We start from the raw sequence: 18,206 nt of genomic DNA on the forward strand, positions 1-18,206 counted from the left end.
TCTGCTGAGCCCTTTTCATCATAAGCCAGCAAGGAGGTTGGTGAGAGAACTCCTACAGTCTCTGTTGCTCCTACGGCCTCATGCTAAAACAGTTTAGCCTCCTGTCCTGACAGGGGCTTGTTTTCCCCTCCTAGGAGGTGTTTCTGTAGTGGTGGGTTGGGGGGAACCCGGGCCCACCCTCTACTCCGGGCTCCGGCCCCGGGACCCTAATGGTAGCAACTGTTGGCAGCCAACCTTTCACTGCCAGAGTTGCTACATTTCCCTGCGCCACTTCCCCACAGCTCTCCTGATTCTCCCTTCTTCACCCTTACCTTAGGGCTCCCTTACCAATGACTTGAGGGTGTCTTCATTAACCAGCCCTTCAGCCAAACTTCCTCTCCCCTGTATCTCCTCTTCCTGACTGGAGTGAGCCCTTTTATAGTATCAGAGGGGCCTTCATTAGAGTCAGGTGGTCACATTAGCTTAATGGCCTCACCTGACTCTTTGCAGATTAATTGAGGTCAGGTGTTCTCGTTAGCCTGGAGCAGCCCCTTCTCTGGTCAGTCAGGGGACAGAAAACTGTTAATCCAGTGGCCAGTATATCTGCTTTCTGCTACTCTGCTGTACCCTGGCGCACGTCTATCTGGAGTGCGCCAGGTTGCAGCCCCTATTCCGGCTCCTCACGAATATTTTGTTAAGGTTTTGGTTGCACTTTTCTCCTCACCTCCTTATCTATGCACTCCCTGTCCGTGGCCCCACTGAGTCGCAGGACCTCCTGGTCAACCTCCTCCTGGCCCTGGCTAAAGTGGCCATCTATAAAACCAGGGTGAGGAGGTTGGCCGATGGAGTCTCCCGCGACTGCGGGGCCTATTTCCGATCCTCTGTCCATTCACACCTCCGGGCAGAGTTCCTCTGGGCGGCGTCCACTGACTCCCTTGACGCCTTTGAGGAGCAGTGGGCGCTGTCCGGGGTTCTCTGCTCGGTGTCCCCGTCCGGTTCCCTTCGTTTGACCTTTTGACCGCACTCCCGTCCCTGTTGTTCATTAGTTGTCCCCGGTAATTATTTGGTTTTTCCAGGTCCTGTGGATCCCCCCCAGCCTAAGGGGATCCCAATAAGGATCCCAATAAGGCTACTCTGCTGTACCCAACTGGCCTGGGTCTATCACACTAGTTGTTTTGTTCTCAGTCCTCTACACGAAACACTGGACAGTACGGCCTCATAAATTACACAGGTTACCTTAATCCAAATGATTGACCATATTTGTGTATGGTGTTTTTCAGATACTTAGTAGAACTGGGATGTATCAAACCACTTTGTGACCTCCTTACAGTAATGGACTCAAAGATTGTGCAGGTGGCACTGAATGGGCTGGAGAACATCCTGAGACTCGGAGAGCAGGAAGCCAAGCGCAGTGGCACTGGCATTAATCCCTACTGCGCTCTTATTGAAGAAGCATACGGTAAGAGCATAATCTCTGTAGAGGATAGGTGTTAGATGGCAGTAATCAGGAGCCCTTTGGTTATTCAGCAGCCTGGGAGCTGTGCTTTTGAGTACTTCATTATCATCACTTGTCGTAACCCCCTGAAAAAGAACTTTTCCTAGGTAAGTGTCCATCCATCATTGTGCTCCAACTCCTGGTTTAGCTCTGCCCACAAACAGCTTGGAGGAAGTTGTGACATAGCCATGGTACAGCCTATACTAATGAGTAGCTTGTCACTCCTGCCTTCTTACCTTGGGTGCCCATTACACCTCTTTGCTGCTGTAGCTTCCAGTCTGGACTGATCATAAACAGCATCCAGCATGTAAGTCACTCCCAGCTGTGTCTGTGTGTGAGCTGCAGCCAGCCAGCCCCACCTTGGCTCTTAACAGTCTTGGGTATAGTACAGGGTGATCCCAACTCACTCCCAATCTTAGATTTCCCCCCAGAAATATATGTCCTGTACTGTCCAGCCCACTCCTAGACAATACAAATACATTAAATCCGTTACTTCTTGAAGATAATAATATGCCAGTTTATTATTCCAAATAGTTCATCAGACACTTCAATTTAAACACGCTGGATTAGATAAAACAGTAAAATAAGTTTAACTACAAAGAGAGAGATTTGAAGTGAATACAAGTAATGAGGCATATGTCAGAAATGCTTACAAGAAAAATAAGGGTAAAACAAAACTATTACCTAACTTAACAAACGGTAAATTCAAAGCAAGGTTTTTCTCACCACGAGCTCTCTCAGCAGTCTTACAGGCCAAACTTCATAGATCAGGACCCCTTCTTGAAAGAGAGAAGGGGGTCCCTTGGATCATTGATTCCTTCTGGTTATAGTGTCAGTCCCCCTCTTGGAAAACATTTTCAGCTGAGATTCAGAAGACTGTGTGTCTGTGTAAGGATATTCCCTGCAAGTTTTCCCCTCTGTTTGAACTCCCTTCCTGCTTGATGACTCTTGATGATTTACTGCTTAAATGCAAATTAAGCAGAACACACCTTCTTTTGTTTGCCAACCTTAGTTTGGAATATGTGTTAATAACATTGTACAGGGAAATCTTATAACTTCATATACACTGTTGCCACACGTTTTATCAGGACAATATTGACCAGCAAATTATGAGTTTTCAGATGATACCTTACGAGACCTATATTATACAAAGATTATTACAAGAGTGTGTAGGGTGTGGACACAGATACATTCTGTCACAGTGGTATATGCACATTAACTTTTTACTCTGTTTGTGCCAATTATGGGTACATCTATACAGCACACTAAGTTAGATCTCAGACATAGATTTGAAGCCAAGCCCCCTTCCGTCCACCCAGAAATTAGTTTGGCTTGAGTCAATAACCCCTCTTGACTCAGTCCAGTGGACACTGCTGGGGAGGAGAGGGGGAGGTCAGAGCCTGAATCCCACTGTGATGTGGTTCAGAGCCGAAGCATTTTGCAGTGTGGACGCAGCTCAGGTCTGGGTCACCAGACTTGTATCTGGAGAGTTTGCCAACACTATCCCTGAATCACCTGGGGCTGTGCTTCGGAGCCCTTCAATTCAGAAGCAACTTCCTGGTTTAAAAACAGCTGCTCGATGTTTAACCCTTCATTTCCATGTGGACTGCTCACCTGGAAACAACAAATACAGTCAGAACTCGTGTATTTACTGTGGCCAGCAGCAAGATGAAGTCCTGCATCAAGTGAGTGGCTAGCTGGCCAGAGGAACGCAGACGGATTCTAGTTAAACTCTGACGTGAGGCAAGCAAGACATTTGACTTCCGTAAGAGCATGAAAAATAACCATGTATAAAAAATAATATACGAGCGACTGGCAGCACTGGAGATCGACTGGACGGCAGATCAATGCAGAGGGTGGATCAAGAGGCTGAGACAGACTACCAGAAAGTCAAGAATGCTAATGACAATTCTGGGACTTCTTGTCTTCCTGTCTCTTTTACAAGGAATTTGGCCATGTACTGGGAACTGCTCTGAGCCCCAGTGGTGCATGACACTGCTGAGTGACAATGGCGACCTTATAACCCCCATGTTACAGGCACCACCTGAGGAGAACAAGCTGCCAGATAAAGAGCAAGAAGTCACACTGGAGCTGAGATCGGTAACCGAAGAAGCCATGGTGCTGGAGCAGCTACAGCATATTGTGTGTCCGTACTCAGAGGACCTTTTCGGGGACAGCCCTATGGAGCAGTACCCTGCAGAACTGGTATCAGAACAAGTGCCAGAGCCTGGTAAGTTTCTGCTGCCATGTTTGTTTTTATTAGTATATGATAGGGAAGGATTTCCAGCTTATGAGTCTATTAAATTATTAATACAACCCAGGATTTCTGTGCATTTCAATCAGAATGGGACCCATGCTGTTCCACTTAGGGTCCACCCCCCACCTTCTCCACTGCCACATTGGAGTCAAAATGGACACAGCAAAAGGAGGAAAAATTACACAACCAGTTATGAAATTTTTACTAGTTACTCGCTGATTGGTGTATGTATATGGGTTGGTGCTCCACAATTCACAGCCTCACAAACCCCTCCCATGTAATACAGCACGTCTTATAAATCGGCCGTGCACAAACTATTCCCAAATGCCTGTGAATTGATTCCCAGAAAACTGGGCTGTTATGAGCCCAGCCAAAACTGTGGTGTGTGTTTGGTCCATTGCGGGCTTTAACGCATTAGTCTAAACTACAGCAGAGCCGTGTCAGATTTAGGATTCCCAATGAATGGCAGTGAGTTGGGTGTTTGCATGGATACAGGGTGCTAACAAGGAGGCTGTACCGCATCTTCATGCAAATTCAGTGTCTTGTTGATTTTTATCACTAATTTTCACCATTTCTGGCTGGTGATGAAAGTAGACTTCTCACGGAATAGGAACTCCAGACAGTCTGTTGCATTCCAGAACAGGGCATACTTATTAGGTCCCACTTTATAAGTTATGAGCCCCCTCTCCTGCCCCTCCATTCTGCAATGTGGTATTCATAGAATCATAGAATCTCAGAGTTGGAAGGGACCTCAGGAGGTCATCTAGTCCAACCCCCTGCTCAAAGCAGGACCAGTCCCCAATGTTTGCCCCAGATTCCTAAATGGCCCCCTCAAGGATTGAACTACAACCCTGGATTTAGCAGGCCAGCGCTCAAACCACTGAGCTATCCCTCCCCCCCAAGTCACTAGATGCTGAAATAGTTCCTTAGTACAGATGGCTATCGTGACCTCCAGAGCTTGCCCTGCCTGACAGGATTGAACAATCATTGCTTATAACTAGAGCACTCATAAGTTGTCTCTCGCCCCACACCCCAACTTTCCCTCATAGACTCCACCGTCCTCCCGCAAAAAAGGGGGATAGAGAAGTAATTAGAATTGAGTTTTGTATGTGTGTCTTAACATGATGTCTTCTGGTTTTCATTGCTGTTCCAAAGGATTTCTGAAGTGGACAGCATTTTGTGTAAATAGAGTAGAATACAGCCCATTGATTTAAAAGTATGCATCTTTTGACCATGAATGAAAGTAGTAGTTGTTCCTTTAATAAACTGTGAACTGTATTTTTTTTTTACCATGCTCAGAAAATAATGTTCTGTCTTTCTCCTTTCAGTGCCACAGAGATAACACATGGCACCAGGAGCCTGGTTCTGCAGACCATCCATAGCAGGGGAAGAGAAAAAGAGCCCAAGATGAGCGGATCGGAGACCTGCTCAATAAAAATGAATTAGCAGATTCAGGTCCAGGAGACCCAGCTCGACTACCAAAAAGATAAAGATGCTTGCAGGGTGGAAAGACAGAGAGAGAGGCTGCACAGTGCAAGGAAAGCACAGCAGACAGATTCATGAAGCATGATGGCCTGTTGAGGAAGGAAGATAGCGCGCAGCAGAATTAGCTGTTCAAGTACTTACTGCAGCTGATGGCTACCAGACTGCAGGCTCCAGTACCAACCAGTGTCTTCTGCTCCAGACCCACAGCCTGAGTCCCCTTACCACTATCGATCCCTCCAGAGCACCCATCCTTTAGACAATTCAGGGGGTGCCTGGAGCATGTCACAGGCAAGCCACTGGCACATGGAACAGACATATGCACCCTGTGCACTCATCCTCTCCCGTCCAGGTGCAGCTTGTACATCCAAAATGTGCCAGAAAGGCCAACATGGACCTTTTGAGTGGGTTTTTTGGGGTCAAAGTTAGGTTATACTATTGTGCTGAACACCATAATGGCAGCTGGTCTGCATTACTGATTGTTGCAACGTTTAAATAAACTGTGTGAAATAAAATGTTGGATTGTGTAGAGCACAGCAAGCCACAATAACACAGACTGTACTAGTGACATTGGCGCCCAGATTATTTTGAAGGCAGCACCAATAGGATGTAAATCTGCCAAATGCACATTCTACCACCATCCTACGGCAACTGACTGTGCATTTGAACCTTTTTTTGCCAGATCCTCTGAAATTAGGGCGGGTTTTACACGGTACGTCAACAAAGGGTAAGCAAGGTTCCCTAGAATAATCATGGGGACAGTAATTTTATTTATAACAATAAGAAAAGGAGTACTTGTGGCACCTTAGAGACTAACCAATTTATTTGGGCATAAGCTTTCGTGAGCTACAGCTCACTTCATCGGATGCATGCAGTGGAAATGCTCAGATAAATTGGTTAGTCTCTAAGGTGCCACAAGTCCTCCTCTTCTTTTTGCAAATACAGACTAACACGGCTGCTACTCTGAAACCTGTCATTTATAACAATGTATTTGGTGGGAGTAATGCCCTATTTTCTCAATTAAGGTAAAGTCCCGATCTCTGGAACACCCTGGCATCATGCACCCTGCTAGTGCATCCCATGTTAATGTCCATGAATCTTCCCCTGTGGTCAACCTGCATAATGGTGGAGTAGTGTTCCTTGCAGTGGGCAAACTATAGGCACATAGAATATCATGGTTGGAAGGGACCTCAGGAGGTCATCTAGTCCAACCCCCTGCTCAAAGCAGGACCAATCCCCAATTTTTGCCCCAGATTCCTAAATGGCCCCCTCAAGGATTGAGCTCACAACCCTGGGTTTAGCAGGCCAGTGCTCAAACCACTGAGCTATCCCTCCCCGACCTCATCAGGGCCCCAGCAGTTTGAAAACCCCATTCTCTGAAAACCAGCAATTATTTCAGGAATGTTTCTTATGCCCACCACCCTTGGGTAAGTCACACTCCTGATGGACTCTCAACAATCCCCAGGGTTGATTTGCCAACTGCAAACTGGTTAGCCATGGACCTGGAGCAGTCTGGGGTAGCCAGCTTCCAGATGGCTATAGTGACCTGCTTCTGGTGTAGCATGGCTGTCCGTATATGGGTGTCCTCGTGCTGGAGGGCAGGGACAAGCTGATCACAAACCTCTAGGAATGTCCATTTCTTCATGCGAAAGTTCTGGACCCACTGCTGGTCATCCCCGTCCATATGACAATGTGACCCCACCAGTCTGTGCTGGTGGCTCTGCTCCAGAAGTGCCAGTCTACGCAGAGGGAATCTGCACGTAAGGCAACAGCAGACATGAGCAGCATCAGCTGGTTTGAAACTGGCATGTCAGTATCCTCCTCCGAGAGGTGCCTCCCACAGTTCAAAAACTGCCACTGAAATGTCCATCAGCATCTTGCAGACGCTTTGCCTGTGTCCCAAAATAGGACTGAGAGCATGAGATAGAGAAGTTCTTCCACCTGGGTGGGATCCATGATGGCTCCTGGCTGCAAGAAGAGTGCAGACACAAAATGGCTTGTCTGGATGCGTTCCTCAGCTAAAACTACCCAAAACATTCCCAGCCATCTCCCGCAGGATGGGCAGACAAGTTCTTTCACAACCCCTTATAGAGAAAACCACAGAACAGCGTAGGCTGATGAGGGCACAGGAATTTGGGGATATGATAGTATATGCCTACAGAACCTGAAGTTTTGAGTCAGGTCATGTAGTGCAGTATGGATGCTCCAGCACAGTTGTGAGGCCCGAATGTGAACGCTCAAGCACGGGCTTGGAAACACGAGCCCACAAGTCTGGGTCCCACAGATTTGGGCTTCATGCCCTTTGTAGACATACCCTATGAGTTTTCTTGGTGGCACTCAACAGCAATATTTTTCCTTCATAAGCAGATGCAGTTCAGGATCTCTGCTCCCTTTATTTAATCCTACAGTTACAGGGCCTCTTTCATTTGTTCTAACCTCCTCCTTCTCCCACTTCTGGTCTGTGGAATCCAGGCAGGGAACAACAACTCCCTGTCTTGCTTGTAGCATAGCTTATGATCTGCTGCTCTTGTTGGGGGTTCCTGGCGGGTGCTGATACCACTCGATCCTGGGGCTGTAATAACAGCTCCGTAGATTCAGTGTGGCTTAGTCTCTGCCACCCTTCAGCTGTCTTCCTTATTGGGGCATCCTGGTACCTTCTAGCTCAGGTCCAGCCATCTCTTGTCTACAGCTGATTCCTCACCCCCTGGGCCAAGGTGAGAGATATTCTGGGTTCTGACTATCTCCTACACTTGTGGGAGGGCAGGGATGGGGGAGGGCTTGTAAATTATCTGGCCTTTAATACCAGCTCTTTGCTTCTGGGTCCTTCCATACACCCTCCTTTTCCACAAAAACAATGAGGAGTCTGGTCCGTACACCCTCATTTTCCATGTGCCCTCATTCAGGCAGTGCCAGATATTCTAGTTTTCTTCCTATTCCCTCAGGCTCACAGGGACAGTGGGGTACTACCATGTGCCTGCTAACCTCACTGTCAGATTTAAGGGGTTTACGTACTTCAATGAGGTCCTTAATTCCAAGCCTTTTTCATCAGTTGCATGAAGTCAAGGTCCCTCTTCCATCCAGCCTTCTGCTCTGACTTGGTGCATTCTACAGTGTCTGCCTTGATTCTCCTTCCCCTTTAGATTCCTTTGTACTCCCTAACAGGACGTCTAAAACATCCTCCACAACATTGAAATGCCAGCACTCCAAAGAGGCAAAGGCGTTGTCCTCAGGATGGAGAACTCACCCCACTCCTCTGAGTCTGATACTAGTGAGGAGTAGGCTTTGATCCTAATGACCTGAGGGGGCTGATGGACAGGGTGCAAAGCACCGTTGATAGCTTGGAGGATGCATGAAACGCTACTGTGCTTCCTGGAAAAGGGCCCTCTCTTTCTGTCTGGAACACAGTCACTTCCTGTATGTGATTTTTTTTTTATTATTTTTTTTTTAGCTTATTCTCTTTTCTGTGGCTCTTTGAAAATAATATGGGCACACTCACAATAGCTGTCAGTGAGGGAAAAAGGATCCATATTTTCCAGTATTTAGCCAATATTTAGTATTCCTGGAAGCCTTCCAGGTGACATAAATGAGTAGTTTTGGTGCCTCAAGTTCCAGACAGTATGTTGGGAGAAATGTTCCCTGACCTTTTACTCTACTGGGCAATCCATTTCCTTACCAGCCAGGGCTTAGTACTATTTCCATCCGACAAGTTTGGAGTTGCCTCCATTGGGTTTCTGGACTGTCAAAATTGGGTTCAGAGAATTTGGACCATTCTAATTGAACCAGATTGATCACAGATGGTTCAGTATATTCACATTAATTGTGTTAATCCAACGTTAAGGGCATCTGCAGGTTTGTTTTGTCTCCACATTAGTACTGTTCTAATTGGTTTCCAGTGCAGTGCCTGTCTTTTAGTTCCTGGCAAGTCTCTGAGAAGCTGACTACCGTCTGTGTATTGCTGGCATTTTAGTTCATGCTGTTTCCCTGCCTCTTAGCATTAAATGCTGAATCCCATAGGTGAGCAATTTGAAGCTGAAGGAGTTTATGCCCATCAGGACAGTCTGGATGAAGCCCAAGAGAAACAGTTGAACACATCACAGTACAGTCCCACTAATCCCTGCCATATTTGTGAGACTGAACAGCAGGATTCCATAGCCAACTATATTAAATGTTATGAAGAGGTCCAGCCATATGAATTCGCATATCTGGCCCTTATCCTCTTCAATCTGCCATCACCAATATCTTTTTCTGCCTGAGGCCTAACTGGTAATGGTCCAGGATACTAATAGCATGTAAGTGAAGTTGGAGGCAATCTTTGCTGAGCTTCTCAGCTTGCTTATTAGTAGTGCTTAAGTACTATGGTGATGGACTCTATAAAATGCTAAGATAAATGATACAGGGATATTAAATACTGAATGATAGCTGAAGAGCTCAGTTGTGTTGAGCAATAATTTTTTAAACAATAGCTGGATTGTGGTCTGCTTAGGGAAAGGCTGTATTAAGAGAGGGAAGGTATCATGTTCTAGAATTGTAGAAATATAGGGCTGAAAGGGAACTTGACAAATCATCAAGTCCAGCCCCCTGCACTGAGACAGGACCAAGTAAACCTAGACCATCCCTGACAGATTATTATCTAACCTGTACTTAAAAACCTCCAGTGATGGGGATTCCACAGCCTGTTCCAGAGCTTAACTACCCTTATAGTTGGAAAGTATTTCCTAATGTCTAACCTAAATCTCCCTTGCTGCAGATTAACGCCATTGCTGCTTCTCCTACCTTCAGTGGACATAGAGAATAGCTGATTCCCATCCTCTCTTTAACAGGCCTCAACGTATCTGAAGACTGTTATCAGGTCCCCACTCAGTCTTCTTTTATCAACTAAGCGTGCCCAGGTTTCTTAGCCTTTCTCCAGAGGCCAAGTTTTCTAACCCTTTTATCATTTTGTTGCTCTCCAATTTATCCACATTTCTCTTAAAGTTTGGTACCCAAAACTGGACACAGTTGGAGTCTCCTCTCCTACTCAATGTATGAGAGTCATTTTGTTTCAGTGTATCTTTTGTATGAATGTAAACCAATGAGGGCTCCGCAGATGTATCCGCTCATCAGGCAGAGATGGCCACACAGGTGTGCCACATTCTGCTTTCTTTGCTCACGCTTCTCTTTGGCTTTTTCTGTTCTGCTATTCTTGATGGCTTTGACTGCAGACCAACAGCTGTACCCACCATCCTGATCTGGCAGCAGCTTCTCATGTGTTTGGATTAACTTGGGCACCTTTTAGATGAACTTTGAGAGTGTCCTTATATTGTTTTTACATTGGCCTTCCAGTATACGAGAAGCTGGATATGAGTCAACAGTGTGCCCTTGTTGCCAAAAAGCTAACAGCATTTTGGGCTGTATAAGTAGGAGCATTGCCAGCAGATCAAGGGACGTGATCATTTCCCTCTATTGGGCATTGGTGAGGCCTCATTTGTAGTACTGTGTGCAGTTTTGGGGCCCACACTACAAAGAGGATGTGGCAAAATTGCGAAGAGTCCAGCGGAGGGCACCAAAAATTATTGGGGGCTGGAGCACGTGATCTATGAGGCGAGGCTGAGGGAACTGGGATTATTTAGCCTGCAGAACAGAAGAATGAGGGGGGATTTGATAACTGCGTTCATCCACCTGAAAGGGGGTTCCAAAGAGGATGGATGTAGACTGTTCTCAGTGGTGGCAGATGAGAGAACAAGGAGTAATGGTCTCAAGTTGCAGTGGGGGAGGTTTAGGTTGGATATTAGGAAAAACTTTTTCACTAGGAGGGTGGTGAAGCACTGGAATGCGTTACCTAGGGAGATGGTGGAATCTCCTTCCTTTGAGGTTTTTAAGATCAGGCTTGACAAAGCCCTGTCTGGGATGATTTAGTTGGGGATTGGTCCTGCTTTGCGCAGGGGGTTGGACTAGATGACCTCCTGAGATCTTTTCTAACCCTGATATTCTATGATTCTGTAAGTGCTCCCTTTTTCAGCTGTCCATAAAACATGGCTTTGGGGATCACATATCATCCATACGTACAAGGTGACCAGCCTAGTGAAGCTACTCCTCTATGATTAGTTACTCAACACTAATCATGCAGTAGTGGTCCAGGACTTTGATGTTTGGTATCCTGTTCTGCCCGCTTGATGTTACAGATAAGATGCAGACAGCGCTTCTGAAAATGCTGTAGTGGCTTCCAGACTACCAGGCCTGATTTTGTCATGCCTCTGTGTGCAATGCACATTTTTAATACTGCCCTGGGGAAGAAAAGGAGTACTTGTGGCACCTTAGGGACTAACCAATTTATTTGAGCATAAGCTTTCGTGAGCTACAGCTCACTTCATTGGATGCATTCAGTGGAAAATACAGTGAGGAGATTTATATACACACAAAACATGAAAAAATGGATGTTTATCATGCACACTGTAAGGAGAGTGATCACTTAAGATGAGCTATTACAGCAGGAGAGTGGGGCGGGGGGGGGGGGGAGAAAACCCTTTGTAGTGATAATCAAGGTGGGCCATTTCCAGCAGTTAACAAGAATGTCTGAGGAACAGTGGGGAAGGAGGGGGGGAATAAACAAGGGGAAATAGTTTTACTTCATGTAATGACTCAGCCACTCCCAGTCTCTATTCAAGCCTTAAGTTAATTGTATCCAATTTGCAAATTAATTCCAATTCAGCAGTCTCTCTTTGGAGTCTGTTTTTGAAGTCTTTTTGTTGAGGAATTGCCACTTTTACATCAGAAATCGAGTGACCAGTGAGAGACTGCTGAATTGGAATTAGTGGAAAAGCAGCATCACTTGCCCCATAACCTCAGCTGTGCAGAACACAATGCCATCCACAGCCTCAGAAACAACTCTGACATCATAATCAAAAAGGCTGACAAAGGAGGTGCTGTTGTCATCATGAATAGGTCGGAATATGAACAAGAGGCTGCCCAGCAGCTCTCCAGCACCACTTTCTACAAGCCATTACCCTCTCATCCCACTGAGGATTACCAAAAGAAACTACAGCATTTGCTCAAGTAAACTTCCTGAAAAAGCACAAGAACAAATCCGCACAGACACACCCCTGGAACCCCGACCTGGGGTATTCTATCTGCTACCCAAGATCCATAAACCTGGAAATCCTGGGCACCCCATCATCTCAGGCATTGGCACCCTGACAGCAGGATTGACTGGCTATGTAGACTCCCTCCTCAGGCCCTACACTACCAGCACTCCCAGCTATCTTCAAGACACCACTGACTTCCTGAGGAAACTACAGTCCATCGGTGATCTTCCTGAAAACACCATCCTGGCCACTGTGGATGTAGAAGCCCTCTGCACCAACATTCCACACAAAGATGGACTACAAGCCATCAGGAACAGTATCCCCGATAATGTCACGGCAAACCTGGTGGCTGAACTTTGTGACTTTGTCCTCACCCATAACTATTTCACATTTGGGGACAATGTATACCTTCAAATCAGCGGCACTGCTATGGGTACCCACATGGCCCCACAGTGTGCCAAAATTTTTATGGCTGACTTAGAACAACGCTTCCTCAGCTCTCGTCCCCTAATGCCCCTGCTCTACTTGCACTATATTGATGACATCTTCATCATCTGGACCCATGGAAAAGAAGCCCTTGAGGTATTCCACCATGATTTCAACAATTTCCATCCCACCATCAACCTCAGCCTGGACCACTCCACACAAGAGATCCACTTCCTGGACACTATGGTGCTAATAAGCGATGGTCACATAAACACCACCCTATACCGGAAACCTACTGACCGCTATTCCTACCTACATGCCTCCAGCTTTCACCCAGACCACACCACACGATCCATCGTCTACAGCCAAGCTCTACGATACAACTGCATTTGCTCCAACCCCTCAGACAGAGACAAAAACCTACAGGATCTCTATCAAGCATTCTTACAACTACAATACCCACCTGCTGAAGTGAAGAAACAGATTGACAGAGCCAGAAGAGTACCCAGAAGTCACCTACTACAGGACAGGCCCAACAAAGAAAATAACAGAACGCCACTAGCCGTCACCTTCAGCCCCCAACTAAAACCTCTCCAACGCATCATCAAGGATCTACAACCTATCCTGAAGGACGACGCATCGCTCTCACAGATCTTGGGAGACAGGCCAGTCCTTGCCTACAGACAGCCCCCCAACCTGAAGCAAATACTCACCAGGCACCACACACCACACAACAGAACCACTAACCCAGGAACCTATCCTTGCAACAAAGCCCGTTGCCAACAACGGCCACACTATCAGAGGCCTAATAACATCAGCCACACTATCAGAGGCTCATTCACCTGCACATCTACCAATGTGATATATGCCATCATGTGCCAGCAGTGCCCCTCTGCCATGTACATTGGTCAAACTGGACAGTCTCTACGTAAAAGAATAAATGGACACAAATCAGATGTCAAGAATTATAACATTCATAAACCAGTCGGAGAACACTTCAGTCTCTCTGGTAACTTGATTTCTGACCTAAAAGTGGCAATTCTTCAACAAAAAGACTTCAAAATGAATCACAGAATCTTAGAATATCAGGGTTGGAAGGGACCTCAGGAGGTCATCTAGTCCAACCCCCTGCTCAAAAGCAGGACCCATACCCAATTAAATCATCCCAGCCAGGGCTTTATCAAGCCTGACCTTAAAAACTTCTAAGGAAGGAGATTCCACCACCTCCCTAGGCAACGCATTCCAGTGTTTCACCACCCTCCTAGTGAAAAAGTTTTTCCTAATATCCAACCTAAACCTCCCCCACTGCAACTTTAGACCATTACTCCTTGTCCTGTCCTTTTCCACCACTGAGAATAGTCTAGAACCATCCTCTCTGGAACTACCTCTCAGGTAGTTGAAAGCAGCTATCAAATCCCCCCTCATTCTTCTCTTCTGCAGACTAAACAATCCCAGTTCCCTCAGCCTCTCCTCATAAGTCGCGTGTTCCAGACCCCTAATCATTTTTGTTGCCCTTCGCTGGACTCTCTCCAATTTATCCACTTCCTTCTTGTAGTGTGGGGCCCAAAACTGGACACAGTACTCCAGATGAGGCCTCACCAATGTCGAATAGAGGGGGACCATCACGTCCCTCGATCTGCTCGCTATGCCCCTACTTATACATCCCAAAATGCCATTGGCCTTCTTGGCAACAAGGGCACACTGCTGGCTCATATCCAGCTTCTCGTCCACTGTCACCCCTAGGTCCTTTTCTGCAGAACTGCTGCCTATCCATTCGGTCCCTAGTCTGTAGCTGTGCATTGGGTTCTTCCGTCCTAAGTGCAGGACCCTGCACTTATCCTTATTGAACCTCATCAGATTTCTTTTGGCCCAAAAGAGGGGGGATTTGATAGCTGCTTTCAACTACCTGAGAGGTGGTTCCAAAGAGGATGGTTCTAGACTATTCTCAGTAGTAGAAGAGGACAGGACAAGGAGTTATGGTCTCAAGTTGCAGTGGGGGAGGTTTAGGTTGGATATTAGGAAAAACTTTTTCACTAGGAGGGTGGTGAAACACTGGAATGTGTTACCTAGGAGGGGGTAGAATCTCCTTCCTTAGAAGTTTTTAAGGTCAGGCTTGACAAAGCCCTGGCTGGGATGATATAATTGGGGATTGGTCCTGCTTTGAGCAGGGGGTTGGACTAGATGACCTCCTGAGGTCCCTTCCAACCCTGATATTCTATGATTCAAAAACAGACTCCAACGAGAGACTGCTGAATTGGAATTAATTTGCAAATTGGATACAATTAACTTAGGCTTGAATAGAGACTGGGAGTGGTTGAGTCATTACACAAAGTAAAACTATTTCCCCTTGTTTCCCCCACACACACACACTGTTCCTCAGACGTTCTTGTTAACTGCTGGAAATGGCCCACCTTGATTATCACTACAGAGGGTTCCCCTCCCACCCCCCCACTCTCCTGCTGGTAATAGCTCATCTTAAGTGATCACTCTCCTTACAGTGTGCATGATAAACACCCATTTTTTTCATGTTCTGTGTGTATATAAATCTCCTCACTGTATTTTCCACTGAATGCATCCGATGAAGTGAGCTGTAGCTCACGAAAGCTTATGCTCAAATAAATTAGTTAGTCTCTAAGTTGCCAAAAGTACTCCTTTTCTTTTTGCCCTGGGGAACTGTTCCTCTGCTTAGCTGCTTTCCCAACTTGCCCAGTTCCTGGGGAAGAGCAGCTAATCAGACCTACTGCACAAAACAGCCAGAGTTTTCCTCTGGAACCAATACCATTCTCACAGGAGAGGAGGAGGGAGCAGAAAGAGCCCAGCAGTTCTGCTCCCTTCTCCCCACTCTCCTCCTGTGAATGATGGGACAGCTCCTCTGTTCCACTACTGGCCTTGGAAGTGGGAGAAAGGGATCACCACTGCAGTCCTTCCATGCCTGGGAGAGGGAAGTGAAGTACCCAGGAGCTGCAGGAGGAGCAGAGGTGTGGCTGTTTGGGGCAGAACTGATGAGTGCGGGAATGGAGGGAGCAGAATTGATGTGGGGATAGCATTGATTTGGGGGTGGGTTAACATCATTAATTGCTGAGCTGGAGGACAGGCAGATGAGAAGGTGACAGACCCACACACACACTTTTTTTCAGACCACTTTAAACACTGTTTGCAGTAGTTCAGCTGCATTATACATGCAGAGTAATGGGTCCAGCACACAGAAGCACTGTGTGAACACTACTACAGCAAGCATACCCCCGACATAGTCTAATCATGAAAATGTTTCCAGGCTTTGCTATTCAGACCCTCAGAGCTTCAGTTCTTGATTTGGTTGTGCAATGGGAGACAAAGAACTTGTGTAACGGAACCTGGTCTTTTTGGTTGTCGTGGGAGAGAGAAGAACTTCTGCGATAGACCTCTTTCTGGAGGTGCGGAAGCTTGTTATCTGTAGCGGGTGGGATGGGGAGAACATATCTGTCTGCCGTGGACTGACCTTTGCTTTTTGTTTGCTTCTTTCCCATATAGGCCTGGATAAGATTGAATTCTTGCAGAGCCATGAGAACCAGGATATCTATCAGAAGGCCTTTGATCTGATTGAGCACTACTTTGGGTCAGAGGACGAGGACAGCAGTATTGCCCCACAAGTGGATCTCAGCCAGCAACAGTACATCTTCCAGCAGTGTGAGGCTCCCATGGAGGGTTTCCAGCTCTGAGGTGCCCCATCCTATCTGTTCCTCCACCCAGACAGTCCTCATGTAAAGCCTTGAGTCACCGTTGGAGTGATTTCAATGTTTTCCATAACCCCTTACTGTCCCCATCTACCTGAGTTCCCTTCCCATATTCTTCCCTGGGTGCCTCCTTGAATGCCTTTGTGAGGTGTGTTCAGTCCTGGCACAAAATGTATCAGATTGATTACTTTGCTTAATGTGCCAGCCTGGGCCATTGGCATATGGAACACTTCACAGATATTGGAGTAAACTCTCTGTCCCCTGCAACTACAGCCTCCAGTGGACATGCTTTCTAGTTACTAGGTACATTGAACACAACTGAACCTGTCCCATTATAAAACAGCTCCCAAATTGGTCTCTACAGGCCACTTTGGAGATCTGGACTCTATCATTCTTTCCTTTCAACCCAAAAAGGACTTGTGAGTAGGTCAGTCTTATCACCTCCCTAAAAGCAAGTTTTGTAACTGGCTTCTAAAATGGAGAAACTACCACACTGCCCAGTCCCTAATACAATGTGGCCTCTGTTAAAGTTGAACCCTTCCTCACTTCATGCTCCTGACTCTGGTCCTCACTAGCTTAGTGACAGATGATATGTCTCTACCCACTCATTCACCCTTTACATTATTCTATGCAGCTTAACTTGAACTGGTTTCTGTTCTGTAAATTACCATGTGATGTAAAATCTTAGTGTGCTAAACTGTCAGCATGAGGAGGACTCTGTAGTGATAGCTCTCCTTACTACTTTCAGTCTCATGAAGTAGAGCTTCCTGTTTAATGCCCCTACCAGCCAACTGATAAAATAGAAACATCCTGATCAGGGTGTGTTTCACAAGTATACTGTGATACTACTTCCCATCTTTCCATTTTCCCCTCACTACTCTCATGGCCCCAGATGAATTAGCATGGGATAAATGGTTCCTGTAGGCCACATTTGTAAGGCATTGCTGAGTGCACGACCGCTGTAATTTACACCTATAGTCAGCCCTTCTGCTAGCAGCGTGTTTTTGACTCTGCAGCCTGTTTGGATCATAAGCATCTAATGCAAAGGTGGCAATTCAGTTTCTGAATGTAATGGATTCTTTGGGCTACCTACTCCTTTCTGCATTGGGCTACATTCTCTCAAGCCATTTGGGACCTTTGGAATACACATTTTCCCTAGGGTAAATGTTTCCAAAGTTGCCCCTACTACAGTGTCATGCATCTGTGGTAAATCCTACTGGCAGAACTGTCTACAAGATCTTTCTTATGGCTTCATTCAATGACAAGCCCCTGCAAGAGCTTCAACCACTCACAGGATACTGGTTTAAAAAAAGCATTTATCAAACTGCTGAAAGGCCTAAGCATCAGCTCTGTGTGACCCCTTCTTTAAACATAGTCTTCATTTGAGCCTGTGCTTTAGGATGGAAACTGACCTGTGTGGGCATTGAAGAAAGCCACCTGTTGCATCCCTTTCTAATCCAATCAGTCTCCACCTTCCCCGTTACTTTCTCTAGTGCTGCTTTGTACTCAAGGAACATTTAGTTTACTGCACTTGACCTGTAAATTGACTTCAATTCTTTGTAATTTTAGAGATTAAATTAGGTGATTAATTTAAAAACAAAACAAAAAACCCCTGTGTTGCATTTACATCATATGATAAATTACTGTTTCTCTTTCTTGAAGGGTAACTTGAACTGTTTCTCTTTCTAGAAGCACTGATTAGTAGCAAAATCTTGTTTTGTCATTTGGATTTTTTGTGCTAGATTTTAAGTGTAAATTACCAATAACGTCATCTCTACAGAATTTATTTAAAA

The 18,206-nt window shown here is 46.1% G+C and overlaps 1 protein-coding gene across 1 annotated transcript in view; it reads left to right on the forward strand.

Moving 5' to 3' along the window:
• LOC144266122 (uncharacterized) overlaps positions 1 to 17,409 on the forward strand; it is a 107,036-nt gene extending 89,627 nt beyond the window's left edge. Inside the window, exons 9-10 of the mRNA XM_077819355.1 lie at positions 1,260 to 1,438; positions 16,211 to 17,409. Coding sequence (XP_077675481.1) covers positions 1,260 to 1,438; positions 16,211 to 16,398 — 367 coding nt within the window. The 3' untranslated portion in view covers positions 16,399 to 17,409. The remainder of the gene's footprint in view (positions 1 to 1,259; positions 1,439 to 16,210) is intronic.
• The last annotated feature ends 797 nt before the right edge of the window (positions 17,410 to 18,206 follow it).

The sequence above is a fragment of the Eretmochelys imbricata genome, chromosome 1, assembly GCF_965152235.1.
Source record: "Eretmochelys imbricata isolate rEreImb1 chromosome 1, rEreImb1.hap1, whole genome shotgun sequence".
NCBI lineage: Eukaryota > Metazoa > Chordata > Testudines > Cheloniidae > Eretmochelys > Eretmochelys imbricata.